This window comes from Haliotis cracherodii, unplaced genomic scaffold, assembly GCF_022045235.1.
Source record: "Haliotis cracherodii isolate W230 unplaced genomic scaffold, xgHalCrac1.p SCAF_12, whole genome shotgun sequence".
Taxonomy (NCBI): domain Eukaryota; kingdom Metazoa; phylum Mollusca; class Gastropoda; order Lepetellida; family Haliotidae; genus Haliotis; species Haliotis cracherodii.
In genome coordinates this window covers 39,504,250-39,529,394 of record NW_027266267.1, presented here as the reverse complement: position 1 = coordinate 39,529,394, position 25,145 = coordinate 39,504,250, and the positions used below count along the sequence as shown (strand labels likewise).

The 25,145-nt window shown below is 38.7% G+C and overlaps 1 protein-coding gene and 1 pseudogene across 1 annotated transcript in view; one reads left to right on the top strand and one right to left on the bottom strand.

The window, feature by feature from the left end:
• Positions 1-25,145, top strand: part of LOC139457375 (scavenger receptor cysteine-rich domain-containing protein DMBT1-like) — a 75,933-nt gene that overhangs the window by 42,930 nt on the left and 7,858 nt on the right. Inside the window, exons 4-6 of the mRNA XM_071238781.1 lie at positions 11,320-11,649; positions 21,624-21,790; positions 23,967-24,108. Coding sequence (XP_071094882.1) covers positions 11,320-11,649; positions 21,624-21,790; positions 23,967-24,108 — 639 coding nt within the window. The remainder of the gene's footprint in view (positions 1-11,319; positions 11,650-21,623; positions 21,791-23,966; positions 24,109-25,145) is intronic.
• LOC139458007 (uncharacterized) lies at positions 19,833-21,191 on the bottom strand (annotated as a pseudogene).

The following is a 25,145-nucleotide window of genomic DNA, read 5'->3' as shown; positions in this document are numbered from 1 at the left end:
TCCGAACTATGAAGATCAAAAATGTTTTCTAACTTACATTCCAGTGGCAAATGATCAGACAGTCATATCATGGAGATTAGTTACTAAGGCAGTACTAATAATAAAATAGTCAACAACACTAGTTCTTATATTTGAAATAAAAGTAAGGTTACTTGGAGTGTCGCCGTTTGTACGACCATTTACAATATGCATATTCATGGCTTTGCTCAAGGCAAGAAGTTGTTTTCCATAATTGTTTGCTACATTATCACAAGATAATCTTGGTTTAACAAAAGAATCTTCATGATATGATTCTTCATTAACAGGTACATATTTGGGGTCATCGTCCAGAATAGAATCTGGTTCAGAGGCTGTTCTAGCATCAAAATGTCCACATATGATAAACGAAGAATCAACTCCATATTCATGTTTTAACTCTTCACGTTTATCTTCTAATAGTTCGAGACCACTATCTTCCGAATTGTCATACTCTGTCGACCCTGCCGGGTGTATATAAAAGAATGCAAGAAACATTTGATAAGGCCAAATTAACAATAAGTAATTGAAAAATGACACTATTTCCCCAGTTTCATTTAAACCGCTTGAAATATCATTTTAAAGCTTTGCTAATACAAACAGAAATTCCCTCAAATAATCGTCAGCGGTTCTGCCGACGTTTTGCCTCTGATGTGAAACAAAGATAATAATCAAAAGTTTTACATTACAGATTTTGTGCATTGCAACATATCGTCCCTATGAATCCAAATATATTAAAACTTGTACAAAAAGCTACAAAATCATTGCAGGAGAGAGTAGATCGGTGCAAATTGATAAAATGTTTTTGGGGACAGTAGCAAAGGTAAATACTGGTTGAGGGGCATCACAGCTCTGTCTATCACTGGAGCCATGACCGTTCTCCTATGGTGTTTTGCGTCTCCCTTCGGAGGAAGTACTGTCCGAGTTATCTCCCCTTGTCATATCTGCATGTTGATTATCTCTATGGGAATGGGTTTGCGGGGACGATCTCTTCACCCGGTTACAACGCTGCCCAATTTGTTGCAGCTTCGTCTAGAATGTACACACTGCCGTCTATAATTAGCTTGTCGTAGCTAAGAAACGTGATACATCCCTCCTTCCGTGCTTTGTCCATAAACGGAAACACCTGTGATCGAAGTCACCTCACCCTTTCTGTGAAGTCCTCCGATATGCGAAAGTTATTGTCACCTTTCAGCTGTTTTCTGCTTGCCTCCAAAATACTTGATTTGTCTTTGAAAGACGCAAACTTGACAATGACAGGCCAATTTGCTTTCTTACTGTTTAAACGGTGTGCCCTCTCTATTGATCAGCATTAGGAAGTCCAATTTGATCATTGGGGAAGGCTCTAACTTTCGACTCACTGATATCCCATTTGATCTTCTTGATTGAGCCTCAGTGTTATCATTTTTTAATTCTAGATAAAGAACCTTTTGTTTTAAATCTTCATTTTCCAATTTCAAATTCACAAGTCTCTCATCATAATCTTTGACAAACAATTCAAATTTCAGGTTCATAGCCGACATCTCACCTTGAATTGCCTTAAACATTTTTGCGATGTCGGCCATTTCTGATATACCCTGATCTGCTTGCTCATGTTCGCCTGGTAAACACTGACCTGTAACATTCCTCGCTGACAGTCTGATTTGTACTCTGCCTCTGTTGGTGTCACTTGGAAAGTGGCGACCCCCGGTTGCTGGTCCAGGGCTGCCTTCAACATCTCCACATAGCATGATTATCGACAATGTCAACACAAACAACCTCATACCCGATCTTATGCCCAGCGTTAGCGTTAGCCCTCCAAACATCAACTGACACACCCATTTCACGCTTGGAGATGCCAAATACATTCACACATGAGATAATAGCAAACTTTACCTGTTTGAGTCCCTGTGTCACTTATTTGCACAGATTATCTACAGACACCGAAGACACGACTGTCAACACTGCTGGTCACGTGTTGGTCAGGTATGCGTTGCTTAGTGACACATGATTTCCAACCTATGTCTCCCCTGGCGGCAACATTTGACGCGTTACGTCTAAGACCAAAACCCCCAGATGAAAGCACCATATTTCATAAAAGGCTGAACCGAGAATTCATACAATTTAGTATAAATTGCATCAGTAAAACCACCAGCATCAAAATATTTTGTATATAAAACACCAAAAGCTCGACTTGCTGATTTAGCCAGTTCATTAATTGTGAACTTAAAGTCCATTTGTTCGTTGAGCCACAAACCAAGTTATTTATAATTGTTATTGTACTTCAAAAGAGTTTCACCAATTGAAACGTTGGTTGTGGAGCAATTTGTGTTGGTAGGCCTAAAATGAACAATCTTAGTTTTTGTGGGATTAACTGCAAATCTCCACTTTGACACTATTCATTAACCACGTTTAACATACTTTGCAGTTTATCCAATAATAAAATATCATCAGCATATAACATATTACCAATATTTAGATCATTTACGTCAACACCACAATTCATGCTTTTTATATTGGTCGCCAGGTCGTTAATGTAAAAAGAGAAAAAGAACGGAGGGACAAGGCATCCTTGCTTTAGTCCCCGTGGGGCCTTAAACCAGGGTGACAGCAAACCATTTACTCTCACAACGCACTTCACATTGCTATGTAAACTTTTAACAGCTCCAAACATTTTTTTTCCGTTTGTGCCATTTTCAATATTTTAAATCATAAACAATCTCTGTTTAAATTGTCAAACGCCTTTTTCATGTCAATAAAACAGCAAAATGTTGATAATTTTGATTGTTTTCTATTTTTGATTATTGTACAAATGCTGTAGAGGTGATCCAAACAGCTCCTTTTTCTGAAGCCATTTTGCTCCCCAGCTAGAATAGTATTTCTTTCGCTCTACTTACTCAATCTCACATTTAAGATGTCACAATAAAGTTTACAGGGTACAGAAATAAGAGAGATACCCCTGTATGACAGAGGAGTTTGAATATTGGTGAACATCGGTGTCAGATTTAGCAACAGGATTAAAACAAATTTTGATAATTATTGCACTATATATTCAAGGTTTTCATTATCAAAATTGATATCTGGTCGTTAGCTACACCTAATCTATCAATCATTTTCCAGAAATCTCTTGTGTCAGTATTATCAAACGAATCTGTCAGTTTCTTCTGCGTTTCTAGCTGATAGGAACCTTTATATTTGCTATGTAGTTTATCACGTATTTTCTCTGAGTGATATATAACTGATGACTGGCTTGTTTCATGCCTGGTTATCTACATGCTAAATGCATTTTATAATTGGTTGAATAAATCAATAACTGAGATTGTTAGTGGCTATATCCTCGAATGGGGGTTAAAGTAGTGTAAAATTATTTTCCCCCTTAGAGGGTATGTAAGACCACGTCTTTCAAAGTATATTTATTTCTTCCACGTTTTTAATAGTGGTATATGTGTTATTTTAATGTTTGGCTAAATTTTTCAGCCATCGCCAACAACTGAAGGGATGATGTAAATCCGGCTGGGGTCCATGCAGGTAGCAAAAGTACTGTAAGTCCCCATGGTCCCCAGCGCGGTGATCAACCTTCAGTTGGTGGCGATCTATAGCCTGTTTTTATAATGTGTTGTTAAATGATTAGTTAGTTATCTATTTTTACTTGTTCTCAAACTACACTACTACCTAGAAGATCATTCCCCTTACACGCATGGGCAACGCGTTTCGCAACCAGTGTGTATCGGGTTGGTCACGCGTGTGATACCCGTGTGCAACGCGTTGCACACGGGTGTTCACCCCGTCTGCCACTCGTGTTCAACGCGTGACACACTCATTAGAGGGGGAACAAACTTTTGACCAAAGGAGGACCCGTCTTAAGCAGAACCTGGAGGTGGTAACAAGGAGAGAAAATTTTGTTATCCTGACGAAAAATGATAATACACATGTATTTGCTAATGTCTCCTTTCTTTATGTGATTTTGTAGGAATAACATGAATACTGTTGTGATTAAATAGATCTGTCTTGTTTTATACGACCATTGCTTCTAAATCCGATGGTGTCAAGAGAATATATGGTCCTGGAACATGTTATTGCAATTGAAATGCTTTTATTGTGATTTGACATTAACCGTCTGTAGTACGACTTTCAGTGATAATATGTATGAGGTTTGGCGTCGCATTGTTTTTATTGGACCCTAATTAATTTATGATGACTTGGACTCTTTATCTCAGCTCCATATCCGTGAGGCTGGAAAAGAGCAGCATGTAATTAGTGAGGGTGAGGTTATATCATTGAGGATACACTTGAGGGAGAGAATACTAATTACCGTACTACAGGAAGAGACCAGTAGACGTAAGCGCGGGGTTGTGTTTTAGCTGGCCGTTCCTTAATGGCCGCCAGCAGAAGTGAGCTTTGACTGCGTCATCTAAAATAAATAATAAGATACAGCAGTGTTATTTTCACAGGTCTGTTGAATAAACTCCCAGCGCTACGGTCAATGCATCTTCTACTTGATCCTTGATACATCATTTTGGCATACAATTCCGCGGGAGTAGTTGTTACCTGTGCATTACTGTATTTTCCCAGTGAGTACCCGGGTGATATAGCAGAAATCTAGACTTGTTCGCGCCCTGTGCTCGCCATTCGTAAGTGCATTTTTATTGATAGTAGAAGGACGTATGGTCACATTGATCAACAATACAGTTTTGGAAACAATAAGGCAATGTAGGTATATTTGTGGGGAGCATCGGTAATGGTGATGCAGTTTTGATAAGTCACTTGCTTGGTAATTGTGCGATCTTTGTGTACACTATTTTGAATTGCAACACAAAGTAAATATTTCATCTGAACATTGCTTATTTTACCGTGTGTATATGTTTACATTCAAAATGTAAACAGATTTCCCAACGGAAATTTATTAAACGCCTAAATATTCAGTTTATTTTACAAATTAACTGAAAAATATGTCCATCTTTATTAATATGATAACGAATTCCAAATATTTGTTTATGTTTAATATCATCACCAAGTACAGTTCTGTATTGTTTGGCTTCTTTTCTTAGCGTAATTAATATATTGTGATGTGTTTAAGCTCTTTTGATCGTCTTTATCATTTTTAGTCAGTCGGTTAAATAAATGAATGGATTATTCAGTCAATTTGTAAAATCACTGAAATATTTAGATATTTAATAAATTGCCTGAGTGAATCATATTTTACACATTGACTGTAACATATACATGCTTACAAAAGAAAATACTGGTTAAAACAACGTCATTAGCGCATCGAAAAACTTCCCAACCAAACGGAAAGGAACAAGAAAGATTCTGTTCAAAGCTGCAGCGAATGAATGCAAACAAAATGCAAATATCATTATTACAACCTACCAAAGTTATAATGTATCCGGGAAAATCAACATAAAAGAACAATATCCATTGCGTCTGCAGCTGTACAAAAATACTTTTTCGATGTCAAATGTCTATGTGAGAATCAAATACTTTAATAATAATTATTTGGAAACAATATTTGAAATATATATGAAATATATTAAAATATTTAAATATATCGTTTTTAAACGTTATTTAAATGTATCGAATATTATAACCCGTGTTTGTTTCTTAACTGATCACTTAGTTTGTTTCAATTGTTTCATATAGGTGCCAAGTTAGCTGGGAAAGCCCACGTGACAACTATTTTCATAATGTCCACGGTTCTTAAAAACAAATATTGAGTTAGATAACAATGAACAACCAGTCAGTGTATTATCGGTTACCCTTTGAACAAAGTATGTTGTTTTTACATCTGCACACCATGATATGAGTGTATTCCCTAGGTTTAGTAAACCTACCTTCACATGTAAACACTCACTTTTGACATATCAACTGTGCAAGATAACAGTGATTAATCAATCAACGTATTTTCTGTTAATACTTTGATGACTAGGAACGATCCGTTGATTTCCAAAAAAAAGTAAATCAACTGATCATACATCTCTTGCTGGGCTGCCACGTGCATATTACATAACACACATTTCACCTCACTTCAAACCTGGATTTAGATTGAATAATTACCCCAGACACAATAATCTAAGTGGTGCTACCACTAATTGTACCTGTAATAAATTCATTAACTGAGCATCAAGTGAATGACGACAAATACACAAGTGTAGGGTTATACGAGAAAACGTGGATGATAACAAGGGAGTAGTAATCGTATTATAGACGCAATCCGAAATCCGAAAAATGCTTTGACTGCATGGATACTTTTTTTAGTATTAAACTATAACCATCTGGGGTATTTCCAAATGACGACATCCCATGAGCTCCGCCGTTCTTTTTGTCTGTTTGTTTAGGCTGAAGAAATTAATTAAAATGCACCCTTTGTCGAAATCTTTATAGATCACAGTTAACCAATCAGTGTTTATGCAAAAATGCGTAAACCAAATATTGCCTCCTGCCTCCAAGTTTATTTACAATGTAGCTGTCCTTGCAGACGGTAGCCCAGTCTCTGGTCACGCTCAGTTGCGTTACGTATCATCCGGGTACTCACGGGGAAAAAAACAATAACAAAGGTAACAACCAGTCCGGGGAATTGCGTTAGATCAGTGCCCCTTTAAGTCACTGCAGCCGAGCCTTAGGCGACAGTGGACAATTTGGCATGATCTATGACAATATTTGAAGTCAAAATTATTGATAATTGCATCAGAACGATTAATTAAGGATTTGATTTCTTTTAATGAGCGAGCATTAGTTACTTCATCGGATAGAGGATTCCGCAGAAGAAATGATTAAGCATAGGTCTGTGTTCTACATTTGATTGTTTGTATGTTGAACCTATTTCTAAGTTTATATTTGCTGTTATCAGAGAATTGAATATACACTTTTCAAATATTTTGGCTAAGCAACTTGTGAGTGCTACAGGTCTATAATTTGAGCATTCATGTTCATCGCTGACACTGACACCGCATCAGCCCGGCAGTGGACTTGACACAGTTATTTGCGCACCGATTATATAACTCCTACAGACAGGGTGGGGTAGTTGTTCAAAGGGAAACGGACGACCCCGTCTGTTATCTAATAAATGCTGTGCGGCGCCTTTGATCTTGCCTCCAACCATACACCTTATAGTAGTAAACGACGATCAGGATGGCCTGGAAATAAACACAATTCTGTCTGCCCAGTGTATCCACAATTAACTAGAATGCTTCATATCCACCAATATATATATATATAAAGTAGATATTTGCCCACAGCAAATATTCATTTGCTTAATTGCATCAGTGTGGTTTATCAGAACATGTACAATGCTTTCTTACGCTTGGTGAGGCAGACCCAAGATGAGAAGCTGACCAAGAGACTACAACAAGGATACCGCCGCTAGACTTCTGGCCACACACGCTCGCCAGCCGACGCCGTGCCTTCCCACGCTCCCCCCCCCCCCCCCCTCCCCCCAACTTTTCCATATTATTGAATATTCTTTTATCACCCACTCCCACCCAGCCAAACCCCAACCGGCTTAACTTTATTAGAATAGGCTGTAAACTTATATATTTTTGGGGGGTTGCACTTCTTTATTTAATCATTACGCTTTTTTACCCTAATAGTATAAGTGCTTCCCCGTGTGCGAGATAGGCTTATGTCGGAAAGCGCACGTTAAATCTCCGAGGTACTTATCTACCATAACTTTATTTGCTGTTCTGGTCATACATAAATATATGTAAGTTACGTACATGGGGCGGCTAGATTATTTACAGCTTACAGCAATATAGTTCAAATATTATGTTCAATAAAAGGAAACGTTGATAGATCTATAACACACTTTTTGTACTATAAAACAAACTGTGGACTTTTAAGACATTTTCGCCTATTGTAATAACATCTAGCTAACAAATCATGTGTATCTCTGAAATCCACAAGCATAGTTGCTGTCAAACCTAAAAAACATATTCAGGGATATCAGTTTTGACTTGCCAAGCACCTTAAGGTGAGTATATTTTTAAACTGTCAAAAGCGATTGTCCCTTCAATATTAGTATATGGCTGGAAGCTGTCTCTCGGACTGTTATGAGTTATGATGTATTTTATGATATTACTCGGGAATGTTCAAATTAGTTACTGTCATTTAATCCAACTTTCTAACTGTCAACTGTCTCAACAGGGCCATAGGTTTGGTTATATATCTCCTCCCTGTCTCTATGTCTTAATTTGTTAATCGGTAACTGCGGTCCAAATGTATCAACTTATTCATCTATTGTTGCACACGTGACTGATTTAAACATATCTAATTGATCATGAACTGCTCAGTCAGTCAAGCACCTGTATCAGAAATGTAAAACCAGCCATGTTTCATGTAGTCCCAATATCACTGAAAAATGCTGATGTAACGTGACATATAAATTTACTCACTGACAATATATTTTTCGTGAGAGTGAAGCACAATTTTATTAAAGTTTTATTAACAATTTCATAAACTATAATAATATTAATATAAAAATTCATCATCACTTGCCAAGTTTATGAAAATGTCCCCATTTGGGAGATGTCATATAAACAAGGATTCGAACTAAGTTTGATCGTCTTTGACACTGAGGTTTATCCCCACTTTGCCAGCAAACTGCAGAAAATTAACAGTGAGTGAGTGAGCATCGTTTCTGTGTTTATACAAGAAAAGATGTCATGCCAAAAACGCTCAGGGTAGTTAGTGAGTAAACTCAACGGAGGATTTTACAAGTATCCATCACTTCCTATGAAAGCTAACATGTGTATAAACTCCGTTCACTGAAATTTAAATAATAAAGGAACTTGCAGTGACGAGTAATGAGTGTACTGGGATCGCCAAATAACTTCATTGTAAATAGACAAATGCACCTGTGACTTGCGTAGCCTTGTGGTTGCCGTACCCTTGTATATCAAGGTTTTAATACCGATTTAAACACAGACGAGGTTCCCGTTCCCGCATACATGCTGCATGCAGCATGTCCAGCCTCCATCAACACCTCTAGTGATCTTTTCGCGATCCCGAGCCTTGCGCATAACCATTGTCATGACCTGGTTGAGTGACTTCATCCTATCAACGTGAAAGGATTACCCACAGAGAAAGAAAGGATTAAAATCACCCATAAATCTATAAATCTTATCATAACGTAGTACTCCAACTTCTAAATGCCTCTGAGAGAAGGATTAAAATCCTAAAGACATCCTATCTACATGATATAGATACTCACAACCTCTGATAATAAACTGTTACGTTTGGTCATTGGGCAAATGTAAAAATCACGAACCGTAACGAGATTCTATCTACATGGTCACACCCGGTGATTGTGAAGATCTCAAATTCTTTCAACAGTCAGACAACATAGCTGTTCATATTCATTTCCAACATCCTTTTAGAATTAGTGTAAAAGTGTCCCAAACAAAACTTTCTTTTATTTTTTTTTCAAAATACAAAACAGAAAGTGGGGTGTGGGGAAATTGGACATATTCCTACGTGAAATAATAAGACATTAGTAGTGGTGACGGCTATATCATAATTGTACTGTCTAAAGCATAAATTTGGCGAACGAAAAACCTTATATTTGCAGTCAAGTGGAATGACTCATGAATATGTTCGCAATCCACAAACAATCATTTTATTAATGGCGAACATTTACCAACCCGCGACAATCGTGTCAACACGGGGGGTCCCCTAGCAATAAACTCGCATCTAAATTCACTACTGTTCTACTGTCGGCTAGCCACAATGGCTAGACCGCACCCTCGTGGAATGGTTTATGCCATTAAAGTCTAGCAACCGAACACCAATTAAGACGGCCGACCTTGTATTTATGGTCTGGTGAACACAGCTTAATGGCCGCTCATTAACTCAAAATTCACATCTCACTGTTTTGTTTTATCTCACTATTCATTTGATAAATTTGTCAACTTCAACTGGAACCCGGTCCCGTGTTACACGCGTGTGCAAGAGTGACCCACGCGTGTGCAACCCGTTGAGCACCCGTGTCACATGCGTGTTACACGCGTTCTCAACGCGTGTTAGGGGGATGAACTTCTAGGCAGTAGTGTATTACTATTCTCTAACGCCGTTCGTACGTCATCATTTGTTAAAATTGTTTATGCTTTGAATATCCTTTGATGTCCTACGACAGACCGTTTTTAGTCTAGTTTCCCTATTAAGCTTTGTTTTCCTTTGTTTTATAAGTTTCTAAAATCTCATATGTGAGTCCTGTTGAAAGTGGTTTGATTCCGAACGGGCTCATGTTGGAGTCCTTTGTATGAGAAGTAAATAAGACCAAAACACGTTGAATAGTATGGTAGATGTCACTTGTGAAAAAATCAATTCTAATCTCAATGAAAAAAAACCCAGTGTATTTAGCCAACCAATATCATAACATATCTTTCTTCTATGCCATTGTGTACTGAATAGTGAGCACAGTTTGCACATTTATCACTCTCCTCTTTCATATGAAACCTGTGAAGATCTGTGGCAGAATAGGCCTTCAGCAACCCATGCTTGCCGTAAAAGACGACTATGCTTGTCGTAAGAGGGATCGGGTGGTCAGGCTCGCTGACTTGATTGATGCATATCCTCGTATCCCATTTCCATGGATCGATGCTCATGTTATCAATCACTGGATTGTCTGGTCCAGACTCGATTATTTACAGACCGCCATCATATAGCTGGAATATTGCTGAGTGCGGCGTTAAAAACAAACGAACAACACACACTTTCAAATGATCATATGAAATATAATCCTAGATATATTAAATAAAATATCAATAGATATTGCCTGTCCTGCTGATCTTCTCTAATGGGGAATGAAAATGAATTAAGCATCAGTGGCCCCATAATAAGCCTTATTTCACACCAGTATCCTTTAGGATTTCTAAGAAAAGAGAGGAGTTAAGAGTTGTGTGTCATTCTAAACATTAAAGGCGGGATAGATATGGTCATAGAAAGAAACAAGAAACTGAACAGGATATTTTGTGTTTTGAGTATAAGGTGAATGTATGCAAATAAGCATGAACATATTCTTTCTCCAGTTGTAACATTATAAAAAAAAGTATTAGTTTGACCTATTTGAGAACATTTGGTGTCAGGAAATCGAATGCAATTTGCAGTAATTAAACCTAACAAGTTCCCATCTCTCTCAACAACTTGTGAGAAAGTGTCTATGTTGAAAAATGTGCTGAAGTAAGTTTTTGTGTTTGTTTTTTGGATATTTGTGATCTAGTATCACTAAATGTTACATTGCAGAACAGCAAAATGAGACAAACCGAGTAATTTTGATGTTCAGTTGGTTGATTAACCACTCCCCAATAGTACAGACGGTGTGTTGTGTTTCAGCTGGTGCAGTGGTATATGCTCGTCAAGGAAGTAATGCAACCTTGTCATGGAGACTACCCCAGCCTGCTGTCAGGGAGTTTACTGTGAGACGTTATTCATCAGATACTCTGTTCCGTGTGACCAACTACAACAAGGTGGACATCACTAGCACGTACAGGACAAGAGCAGAGTTTACTGGAAACATTGACTCGTCAGGATCTGGTGTGTTCAGTTTCCTGCTGTATGATGTTGTGTGGAATTCTGACCATGGTGTCTACAGATGTTACAGGGGTTCACCAGGCTCTAGAGGGGATCAGATGTCTGACTGTGGACAGGTGCTTGATGTCATACGTAAGTATATGACTCAACTGATTGTACAATGCTATTTGTTATAATGTGATTAAATGTATTTGGAATCCATAAACTGATACGTTCTTTCAATCATATTCCCTCAAACAGTTTTCATTTCACACACAAAACAGGATTTACTCTGTGCGTATAAGTGTCTAACAGAATTTGGAAATATTGATGAAGCACAAATATTTTGAACAGTTAAATCAGGTACAGTACTGCCAGTTGTGAGAATCTGATATATATATATAGCAGGTTTATGTTGATGGTATTATTTTGTGTATTGCCCTTATTTAGATATCAAATTGGTATCAGACCTTTTGGTTAAGGCATTCACTCGCCACGCCGAAAACCCGGGTACGATTCCCCATGTGGGTACAATGTATGAAGCCCATTTTCTGGTGTCCCCCGCCTCATTATTACTTGAATATTGATAAAGGCAGCCTAAAATATATTCACTCTCTCACTCACACAAACTGTTATGTGACAAGATGTTATCAATTAAGATAATGTCCTCGATTGATACCGAGCAAAGGACACTATGCAATAATGATTTAAATATCAATATGATCAGAGGTAACTGTCTAACACAATAATCAAAATTAAAAAACAACCTGCGCACCAGGCATATGTTTCTTTCTTCTATTTGTCCATCACTTGATTGTCTGCTTTGTTTACATGCCGCCGCCGGGTGGCATAGTACGGATGTGTCGTGTCAGGCAAAACACACATACTTTCTTATGCAAATTGTGTGAGGGGCGCTTGCTACCGGTAGGGTAGGGTATGCTTTCCTTTTCGCGAATACTTGGTATCTTCACTGATTTTCCGTGTTCCACTCATACTATTTTCATCACTATGTTGCATTTTGCACCGAATGAAATATGTTTTGGTGGATAATCGAGACTTGTTATTCTCTGGCGTTGATGTTTTATGCTTTACCACAAACGTCATTGTTAATACTTTGTTTAAGTATCTGGCTTCATCTGTGCAGAAGGATATACATCACCTGTTCTTCATAACTGGTTTACTAATTTTAAGTTTTGAACATCAAACCTCTATTTGTGATGAAGAAAAACATGAAATCATGATCAGAACAAATTTGTATTATTTGCATGAAAAGGCAGTGATGTAAAATATGGAATTCACCATCACATATTATTCAGAAGCACAAGTCTATTGTTTTAGTAAGAGATGTAAAAGTGTATTGTCACAAATGCAAGTGTCTCCTGGTAAAGGTGTTTCCTATTTGAATTTGGCCAGTGCATGTCTGTATGATCTTGGAGTTTAATATATTGCATTCATCACAAAAACAAAGCTAACACTGCCTTGATGGAATTACCACTGCCCGAACACACTGCATGTTTCCATAACTATAACCATAACTAGGATACCTGTTAAATGCAAGATCTCTTAGCTCTTCAAAAACGTTGATAAGAAAATATGTTCATTATGTGACAATTGCTTTCCATTTGCTGGAATGTTTCTCAACGAGATTAATATAATAGTTGTGGAATCATTGTCTTAATAAGCATTTTGGCCTGAACTTACTGAAACGCAACAGTATCAACTGTATGTTGTGGAATATTACTACTCCGTGAGTATTAGTCTTTATGGCATACATTCATGACGTTTGCCAGAAAATGTCTTTTTACTGTTAGGTGTTTTTCTCAATTTTGATAGATTTATTGTGATCTACATCTACAGCAAACGTAGACTGAGGCTATATTTGGATGATGTGACTTCACAACTACCCCGCTCTATTTGCTTCACTGGGACATAAACGGGGATTGAATATCGGCCATATCATGGGTATTTCAAACGTAATGAAACTTTGTATTACTTTCTTTTGGATCCCATAACGAAAAAAAATAGACTTTCTTCAGAGATTTTACAAGTGTAACGAGGGACATGAAAAGAAATATGGGTAAGACTAATTATCTTAATTAGAAATAGGTCAAGTGTTAACAGTTTTTCAGATGCACTTGCACCGACAAGAACATTGAAGTGGTCAGTTCCTATAAATACCTGGGTCCTTCTCAATAAACATTTATTCTTCTGTCCTCGAGTTGAGCCGGATCAGACGTGCTGTTACTGTTGGTCACTCATGCGTTAAAGTCTCCACAAAGAAAAAAAACAAAGTGACAATCATTATTTTCATGAAAGTAAAAAGTGGAACCCAATGGAGGAATATGCGTAGCCATCAATACGATTCGTTACAAAGAGAGGTACTTTTCTCAGTATGTAGACACAGTATTGTCACATGGTGTGGTAACTGAAGTGACTGCATTTCATAAGCGCTTTTTGCAGTTTATCTAACATACTATACACAAAGGAATAAAAGACATTTAATATGGTATGATGTAATTGGTGTTCGTTGTGAACTCTGTCATCAGCGTAATAAATTTGTTTTATTATGTTCCATAACCTAATCTGAAGTTGTGAACTGTTTTAATTTCAAAATGAATTAGGTAAGAAAAACTCAAGATGTCACAGAGAGAGAGAGAGAGCTTTACACATATAGATTATATGGTTACAACAATTAGAAAGGATTGTTTGATTTATGAAGCCCGATCTGTCAGTATTTATGTTTTATTAGATGTACCAGGTAATAGGTTGCAATGAAATCTGCAATATCTGGAATTTATCAGGATAATTATTTTTTTTCTGGGGTACAACATGTGAGTTACACATCAGTGTGTGTTGATAAAAGCGATCAAATCATGTTCATGTTCATAAGTAATAACAGCTAATAACACTGTCTACTGTACGATACCGATCATATCATAAACATGTGGCACCCGTCACAAACACATGAAAAGGAAGGTCAATTGTTCACCTGAAAAACACGGGAACATATGGTGCAAGTCAAAAAGGGAATTGCACACTCACATACAAATACCAAACAATGTGTTTGGTTATACAGAATATAAAATTTGAAAGTGGGACCAACAGTTTTTACAGCTGTTGTCAAATGTGGGAGACATTAACAAGTACGGGTATCAAGGCAGAAACTCTTTCCACTACACCACGGTGCCGGTCCGTCACTGTACGAAGTTTTAAGAGCGGGTTCGTATTGCCAAAGGTAGTATTTTACACCACAATGATAAATTATAATTATGACAATAGTCATAGATTGGATCTTTTTTTCCCTCGTTCCAAATGGAAATGGTTTAATAATATATATCACCCTTCCCAGTTTATGTATGTTTAGTTGATAATATGAGGCAAAGTTACAGTATCCCTGTATCGATACTCTCTATAATTGCATTCTGTATAACATTCTCGTGGGGTGGCAGATGGCGGGGCTAGGATTTGTTTGTACATTTATGGAAACATACTAATGTGAATCATGTCCTTAAAACATACAAATATTAGTCAATAATACAACTAAATAGTTATTAGATTATGTTAAAAGGATCAAGACATAAGACGCATGCACACAAACGTTGAGGGGTGGGGGCGGGGGCGGGTGCGGATGTGGAGGGAGTGTACCCACACATTAAAGTTTAAAGTCATATTTACAACCTTTACACTATCGTCCCTGTAAGCCATTGTTAAGTTGCAACCTGATGACAATTCAATGCAGTGCCTTGATGAAGTCTGGGTTAACATACACTGAGCGTACACAGGAAACTTCAATGGTCTGTGGTAAAGTGGATCATATTAACTCATATTGACTGGTTAACGTGGTTGCTGCACTCTACCAAGCCAATGCTGGCAATATAATGCAGTTATGTTACCTGACCATTGAAATATACTACTCAAAATTTGATAAGGATCGTAAATATTTTTCTTAATAAAAAAACAAAATAACTGCATAACTGGCAATATTGTGTTCAAGTGAAATCAAAAACGTCTCCAACACACGTGCACGTGCATTTCATGCCATGGGAAATGCGTTTCACATCACAGTTCATGCTTTTGCGACCATTGCACGATTTCCAATCAGGCAACGGTGTCTGATTCATTCTGAAACTGTAAACTCAATTGAGTGTTTACACTACGTTTATCTACGCAATGCCCCCTCAACGTGTAAGGCGTCGCCTGACGACAGAACAACTGGGCAGATGTATTGGAATGCTTGATGCTGGCTATTCACAACGTGACGTTGCCAATGCACTAAACGTCAGCCAGAGCGTTGTAAGCAGGGCCTGGTCCCGACAGCAAAATTTTGGTACAGCAGCACACCGACATGGGGGTGGTCGTCAGAGGTCGACAACCCAACGCCAAGATCATTTTGTGGCTCTTCAGGCACGACGTCATCCCTTCTGGACAGCAACCAGCCTACGTAACGACCTCCTGAACGCCTCGGGGGTGAATGTGTCCACTCAGACGATACGGAATCGTCTTCACAATGCAGGTCTCTACTCGAGAAGGGCATGTGTCCGAATCCCCCTGACTGTTCGACACCGGCGGGAGCGATTGGAATGGGCTGAAGATCATGTCACTTGGACACAGAACGATTGGGTTCCAGTTCTGTTCACCGATGAGTCCAGGTATTGTTTGGACTTTACAGACAGGAGGCAGCGGGTGTGGCGACGACAACGTGAACGTTTCCATAATGCCAACATCAGTGAACATGACCGTTATGGTGGTGGTTCCATCATGGTCTGGGGTGGAATCAACAGAGATGGAAGGACAGATCTTCATGTCCTGGAGAGAGGAACAATGACGGGGGTGAGGTACCGGGATGAGATCCTCGATGTGTACGTCAGACCCTACGCTGGTGCTGTTGGCCCTGAGTTCATCCTGATGAATGATAACGCCCGTCCTCATCGCGCCAGGGTGGTTGAGCAGTACCTTGAGCAGGAGACAATTGTCCGCATGGATTGGCCAGCGCGCTCGCCGGACTTGAACCCGATTGAGCATGTCTGGAACATGCTGCAGGTTGCCCTTTCACGCCGTAGAGCATAACCCACGACTTTGGCAGAGCTCGGACATGCCCTCGTGGAAGAGTGGAACAACCTCCCCATTGGGATCATCCGGGTGCTTATTGACAGCATATCTCGACGTTGTCAGGCCGTCATTTATGCAAGGGGAGGTCATACTCGATATTGACACTTCATCGACTAAGTGTAATGATGGACTATCCCTCATAACTGTGTAATTCTTTCTCTTGTTTGCTGTTAACATTTTTTAATGAAATGCCTTTTGGTGTTTGCAGATTTCAAACATTCCATATTGATACAAGTTCATGCCGTTCATGAATTTTCATTCATAACATGATTAAACACGTTTCTGAGTCAGAGTCATGTCTTTTGTTATGTTTGTGGTAACTTACACACATATCACCTAGTGATCCTTATCAAATTTTGAGTAGTATATGAAACATAGGATCAATCTTTTTGTCATACCGCTGGCATTGTTAATCAAAATCAACTACATGCTATTTTTATAGCTTTTGAGTTGCGGCATAATCAGCCACCCCTTTTCCAGGATCAGTGCTACCTTTGGTTTTACAGTCAGCTTCATTGAGTCCTTCCAACATCTGAAAGAATGCTTCCTTTGGTGGCTTAGGCTTTCCTGCCGACTGAAACTTCTATGCCAATGACATCATCTACACCGGCCGCACCTTCTCTCCCAGAACCTGATGTGAATCTGAGTTCCCCTGCGAGGTCTATTTTGGAGAATGGACACACCAAGTTGAATGACAAGGCACTTATGGCCATCGCTTTAGACTTGTTATCAGCATCCATTCAGGTAGCTGCATATGTGGTGAGCATGTCTAATATTTGGAACATGACCTTTGACCATGGCCATGTCCCTGTCTGCCACTACTTCAAGGATCCTGCCATCCTGTTGGCTACCAACGTCTCCATTCTTCTCGGAAAGTAAGTGGCGTAAGAAAATCCTCTTTGCCAGCTTACGCCAGGCTATTTCTCTAGGGTATTGCTTGTGTCCAAGAATTTCAACAGGATGTGAATGGATCACAAGTTATAGATTTTTCGCCAGCTGTTCTGTCATACTTCAGGATGTCATCTCTCACTAACCATCCATCCGGTGGATTTCATGGCACAGGATGCATACCGGCACGTCCCTATTCATTCTGAACACCAGCCATTTCTCTTTTTAAGACTTGCAAACCTCCTGTTTGTTGATGCATCACTGAGTGAGTGAGTTAAAATTTTAAGTCACATTGGCAATATTTTAGCCATAGAGGTTGGTGAGCTGACATGGGCAGACTCGAAGGCAAGATTTGAACATCAGCAGCCACATGTTCTTGGCTGTGATATTGCTAGACATCACAGGAAACAAACCCTGATCCCCACAGCCAAATTTCAGTGGCTCATTACATAAACAAGATGAGATCAACACACTCCAGTTGTCCATTGGACAGAACGTTTTAGATCTTCAAATTGATTGTCAGCGTGCACTGACTTTAAAAACAATTCGCTTGGCTACTGTAGCTGGTATTGGCGAAATACTTGCTTTGGACGTAACCCAGATGCTGAGATTCACATGGGTCTCTTATGGGATTATGTGCCCAAAAATAAAGAACTATGTGACGATCGCATGTTCATGATATCATAAGTTTTGGACTCCATTGCTTGCTCTAAGACAGTACTTGAAAAGTGACAAGAACTTCCAGGAGGTAGAGGAAGAGGTTGTATCCTCCTGGCAGCTAAGTATAGCTGGGGTCACAAAGAAGGCGATGGCGTTTTGGTTTTGGGCGACAATTCTGCAGGCGTATTAACACATGCAGGATTGGATCTGCCTCAGGCGCACTATCCATGAATACTCAGGTCTCCGGTGTCCTCGATGGCACAACAAATCAAACGTTCAGTGGGTGACTTCCAGCTGCACATGATTGGCTGCTAACTCGTGTTTGCTGACTCACAGAGGACTCATGGATAATCTGAACAAATTGAATACTACCTACACACATCAGAAAACAAAGGAAGTGGGGTAAACTATTTTTACTTTTGTATATATTTCTGTGAACTTGCCAAATCTTATGACTTTTGATATGTCTGTGAATATTACCTGACAGTAATATGGATAGCATTTGGAGATTGTTAATGCTTGTGAGTACAAAAGATGAAGTTTGCGATTCAAATAACTCTTTAAAACGGGACGTTTCTGTCTTGAAAGATAATGTGAGGGAAATTAAACAAGACGTTGCAAATCACGATACCATAATCAAGAAGCTACGTGAAAAGCTATCAGCTGAAAGAAACCATCATATTCAGTTACCATGACAAGAAGCCAAACTTGTTGATCTATTCTATTCTAAGATGCCCAGAAGAAAATACAATACTGGTGTTTCGGGCATTCCTGATCAATTAACTAAAATATACTTTCAGGTGGTACATCATCTCCCTGTATCAGAGTATCAGAAAAAAAGCACCCTCCATAACCATATAAATATTTTCATCTATATGCCCGATCGGGAAGGTGTCTTTGGAGCCAGGACACTACTAAGAGAAACTGATCTGCCAGCCATGCTAAAGAAGAGACAGAATAGTCTGAGTAGGAAAGCTGCATCAATTCGTGACGCTGATAACAAGGTCTAGGACAAGGATAAAAGTGGTTTCAGCCAAAGTAATCCTGGACACCAAAGACACCAAGGAACCAGGGTCCTCCTGGCGCAAGGTTGACCAGTAGGCAGTGCTACATTAATAGGACGTGAACACAGTATGACTCTCTGTTTACATGTAACTAACTACCGATAATATTATCCCGCAGGCAGTAAATAAACTAAAACGTCATGTTATTTTTTTCATGGCATATATAAACTGTAGAATGTGTACTATACATGCATGTTGACTAAATTATTTTGTACATGTTTAGTTTAATTGTGAATGAATTAATTCAAAAGATAACATGAAGCATACTAAGTGGCAAAATACAGGCGCAGCTTTATTACATAACAATACACGCGGAGTGATTGAGTGATTACACAGTTCACAGATTACGCAAAGGAGTAACTACAAAATCATTACCAGATAGGTCGGAAATATACACATTGTGACCAAATGGGCTGGAACAATACACATCATGACCAAATTGCCTGGAATATACACAGTACAGTTCATCCTCCGTAACTAAACACAACCAGAGGCGTAAGCTACTGTCAATCCTGTGTCATTAGATACACTGCCATCCTCTGTGATTGTGGTACACTTCATGAGGTGCAGCATGTACGTTGAGGTTCAACTTACTTACAGTTTGTGAGAAACGTGTTATGCCTGCCATGACCTCCGCCACTGAGCTTGCTTGATGGCAAGCTCTTTCCGCATTGAATTAAGACCAGAAATACAAATGAAACAAGATTGGAAATGAGCGGACAAACCAGCAAATACCTCAAGAACCTCTTCAAAGGAGTAAACAAATATGTCATTGCCAATGTCTGACAGGTGGGTGCCAACCTGTCTGAAGAAACCTGTGGGCTATGTTAATTTCATTGTTCCCTTAAACACGCCTTTCAAGGTCTAGGGCACCTTTCTTCCGAATCGGTTAAATATCTTCCTTTGCACTCTATCACTCTGCCGTCTGGTTTACCCCGCCATGTGACTCTCTGCAGAATATCTTACAATATGATGTGCATGTAGGGCATCATGTAAAATTTTGTAAGATCCCAACTCACCATTCGTAGCTCATCCATGAGACCATTATCTCCCAAATGAAGGAGGGACCAAGCTGGTAGAGGACTGTGTCTTAATTTTTGGTGTAGGGATGGCATCAATGAGCTCAACTTCAATTGTCTTATTTCATACCGTTTTAAGCTGAGTCAATACTTCTGAAGATTCAGGTCCAATCCCTCTGGCCTTGAAACGGATCTCCAGTGAGCCCCGTAGATCGGACTGGAGCTGTCTAACCATATTTCTATCAGAAATGAGCCATTTACAGATTTTGTTGAAACTAAAAATGTTATGTTAATTTTGAAATATGTCTCCTGTATACAAGTGCAGAGATTACCTAAGCATTTTACAGAATTAGATTTTCGGAGAACAGTTTATCTCTATCACATAAGAGGGACATGTAGTACATCCTCAGTTACTTAATAGTTACTAACCAATACTTTCAAGTTAGATCATCGATGGAGCAAAACTGTACGCCGAGGCAATGCAGCAACCATCTTTTACGCATACACATGTACATTTTACACATTCACACACTACATTCCCATGTTTTCAATTTCGTGGATTTCTGTTATTTCCTGATTAAGTGATACATTTTAAACAACCCATGCACACAAGTCTCATTATCCACGAAGTGGGGCAGGGAATGTAGAAACGTAGGGAATGTAGGAACGGCTTCTCAACGACGACAAATTTTCTCAAAACCTACTTAGGTTAGAGATATGAAATTTCGGCTCTGATTGCGATATTCAGATTAGTTCGAACATTGGTGCCTTAAGTTATTGTTTATGGCCCTTTCTCTATTATGCTCTTCAACATAATGAATACTGCCTGAAATAGGGACATGCTTTCTCAGAAACTACTGAAGTTACATGAATGAAAGTCTGCAAACTTATCTGAGAGAAGCTTGTCAAGATTGAGTTTGAAAGTTGGTGCTCTAAATTCCAGAGAAAGGGCCATTTGTAAATATTAATTTCAAATGTAATCAGATGACAAAAAGCCTAGTCTCTATCTCTTCTTAAGGCTTTATACGACATTAACTTCCATATTATTCACTACTATCTGAACAAACTCAAATCTAATAGCGGCAGTGGGCATGGGTAGCCAAGTCGTCTAAGGTGTCCCCTGAGTTGCGTCCCCTGAGCATGACAGATTGTAGATTCAATCCCGGTTCGCCCTGATCATGTTTGTAGGTTTGTTAGCACCATACTCGTGCTGGTGGGTTTCACCAAAGTGGTAAGACGTCTATGACTTTGAGCTTTCCTCCCACATCAGGCCGGCACACCATGATATATAACTGGAATATTGTTCAATGTGGTGATAAACCCAATTCACTCATTCGCTCATGTTCGGGACAGTGATAACGCTGTTTTCTTTTTGTATCTATTTCAGGATGTGGGGAAGACTACACAGGTTCGTCAGGCTCTATCTCCTCACCAAACTACCCCAGCAATTATGGCAACAACCTGAACTGTGTCTACACAATTGATGCAGGAGAGACTTTGATCACTCTCGTATTTGAAGATTTCAGTACGGAGGATCGGTATGATGTTGTCAGGGTATGTAAACAAGGAATTGTGTTCATTATTTATAAGGCAGTTAGAACCCATATGGAATGAAGCCTGCAAGTAAATGTACAAGATTAATGATTGTTTTAGAAAATACTTTTCCAGATAGAAAACAAAGAGTAATACTGACACGAATGAGCCTAGTCTGTGATCACCACAAAGTATTTTGAAAGGCTTTTAATTACGCAGTCAAAAAGAATCACGTTTATTTGTGCAACCAACACAGGGCCCTATGCCGGTACAGACAAGACCATCGAGAAGACGCACCTTAATACTTTTCGTCTCCATAGTCAGCTGATGACTCTTTTGAAGTGTTTATACAACCTTGACCAAATACCATTGACTGATCCATTTTTTTCTGTTGACATTTAAGACTATCCAATAACCAGAGATAAGATAAAAGACAGTTTCATGCTCTCAAAGACAACAGATCAGCTGGAGTACATCATACTTTAGGTGAATAAATAAAACATACTCATGACACTATGTAGCCGTATTTGTATGCATGAAAAAAGTGCCATTGGGGATTATCATACCATGAGTTAAGAAAGGTGACTCATCTGACCCAGACAATTACAGAAGCATTAGTCATTCCAGTGTTGTCAGCAAGGTGATTACTTCGATCTTATGTTAGAGGCTGTTACTTAAGGATCTGAGTGTCAGTCAGGTTTCCAGAAGGGATTCTGGTATTCAACATTAGACAATTGCCTTGCTTTAAATTAAAATGTCCAACGTTTTCTCTCATACAAAGCAGATAAGTGTTACGTTGCTTTCATTCATTTTTCTAAGGCTTTCAAGTCTATAAAGCGTCCTATTTTATGGAACTTGTTTTACAAACAGGGAATTAGTTCAAAGAGGGGCAAAATATTACAGTCGTTTTATAGAGATGAACAATCTGGTGTCCAGTCTAACAGTTATATGTCTGATGCATTTGTTTTTGTCAACTGGTGTTAGACAGGGCTGTGTGACGATTCCATTTCTATTTCAGTGTTTGTATAAACTCATTAGTTCTTGAGATGGAAAAAGAGTGTCCAGTTGGTGTGTTATTACATACAGATGCAATTTACATTCTTCTTCTTCTTTTATATGCTGATGATTTGATACTGTTTTGTGATACTGTTTCAAATCTCCCAAAATAGTTAAACATTCTTCAGAATTTGTGTGAAACTTGGAAAATGTCGGTCAATATGTCAAAAACTAAAATTGTAGTTTAAACAAATGATGGTGGTTTGTGTCGTTTTGGGAAACGGTTTTATACAGAGAAGTTTTTCCTTGTTTCACTTATGTTGGTTTATGTTGCAACAATATGATTTACTGGTTTAAAACTGCTGACAATATAACACTGCATCCCACGAAGATACGGATAAATATTTTGAATAGTTTAGACTCGTTGCAACCGTTTTCATCCGAATTCATGTTTACAATATTGAAGCATTGATGGTGCGGAAGTGCTAAAAGGTAGACAAGTTGTACGGTTTTTTTAATACTTTAAAACTGCCTGGAACATTGGCTGTGTTAGGTGAGTGTGGTTAAACTATTTCAAAAATTCCCCAGTGTCGTTTATATAAAAATGTTATGACATGATGTGGCTTCATGACGGCCAAGGTCGGGTTAACATGGTTACAAAGTTAAGAAATTGTCTAGATTAGGGTTTGGGCATTTATGGTTATTTCAGATGTATGGTAACAAAATGTAACATTTTGATTTAACATTTTGATGTCATAGCCAAACTCAATCGTTATTACTAATGAAGCAAAATATTTGTCCTAAGCACATAAGAAACGAAATTTATGTAAAACTGTAATCAAACCTGTACGATAATGTTTGTACAAAAAGGCCTTAGGTATAAACGTACTGAATAAATAAATTGAGTGCGGCGTTAAACAACAAATTAACCAACAAAACAAACAAACAGTTGCTTGTGTAAACAAAAGTGTTCAAATATTGTGATTGAAGATGTGTTTCCTGCGTTGTAAGGATGGGTGCATTATGTGTTTGTCTTTTAATCCATCTGGGTGTGTTCAATGTATTGTGATTTAAAACAATAACCTCAATTACATCTATTTGACATGTTGCCTATACTCATTTTTGAGAAGTTGCAATGATGATACTATGTAAATATATATCTAGGCCAAATAGGACTCAACCCTAGTTTTGTAAACTGCAGGTTTATGATGCCTCCAACAACCTCCTTGTCCTTCTAAGTGGAGACAGACGGGGCTACATTGTCCAGTCAGCAGCCTACTACCGTGTTGTGTTAACTACAAGTAGATATACTGTCAGCAAGGGATTTAAGGCTGTATGGACAGGTATGTCGTTGTGTACGCCTATGATATTTTGTTTACTTTGTAAATTGCCTCATTTCACTTATTTTCATCATTACCTTCCTGTTGTCGTTGCTATATGCATTGCCTGTGAAAACATGCTGTTCATTGCTTTACATCTACATCTTGACATGGGTAACTTTAGATTGCAGTGGATCGTCAGCCTGCTCACTGAATTGCCTATGAACACATGTCTAGAGATGTTCTTAACTTCATGGTTTCAAACAAAGTCCAGGGAAAAGGTGGCATCCGTTCAGTGTTCCCATGAAAAAGCTGTGTATCTGATGCTTCCTTTTAGAATGTGCTTATTTCAGACATGACTGGTGTCAGTCACTCTGAAGTGTAAGGAAACATGTGACCCTGTGTGTAATTATTTACTACCGTGTTCTGTTTACTACGGATGTAGTGGTGCACTCGTGATATTTTGTTTACATTAAAATTTGTCTCATTTCACTTCTTTCATCATAACCTTCCTGTTGACGACAGGCATATTGTTGTCGTTGCTATATGCATTGCCTGTGAAAACATGCTGTACGTCTACATCTTGACTTGGGTAACTTTAGATTGCAGTGGATAGTCAGCCTGCTCACTGAATTGTCTATGAACATTTGTCTAGAGATGATCTTAAAATTATGAAATCACACCAGGGATCAGGGAAAAGGTGGCATCCGTTCACTGTGCACATAAAAAAGCATTGTCTCTGATGCCTCCTTTTACAAGGTGATTATTTCGACCAGACTGGTGTCAGTCACTCTGAAGTGTAAGGAAACATGTGACCCTGTGTGTAATTATTTACTACCGTGTTCTGTTTACTACGGATGTAGTGGTGTACTCGTGATATTTTGTTTACATTAAAATTTGTCTCATTTCACTTCTTTCATCATAACCTTCCTGTTGACGACAGGCATATTGTTGTCGTTGCTATATGCATTGCCTGTGAAAACATGCTGTACGTCTACATCTTGACTTGGGTAACTTTAGATTGCAGTGGATCGTCAGCCTGCTCACTGAATTGTCTATGA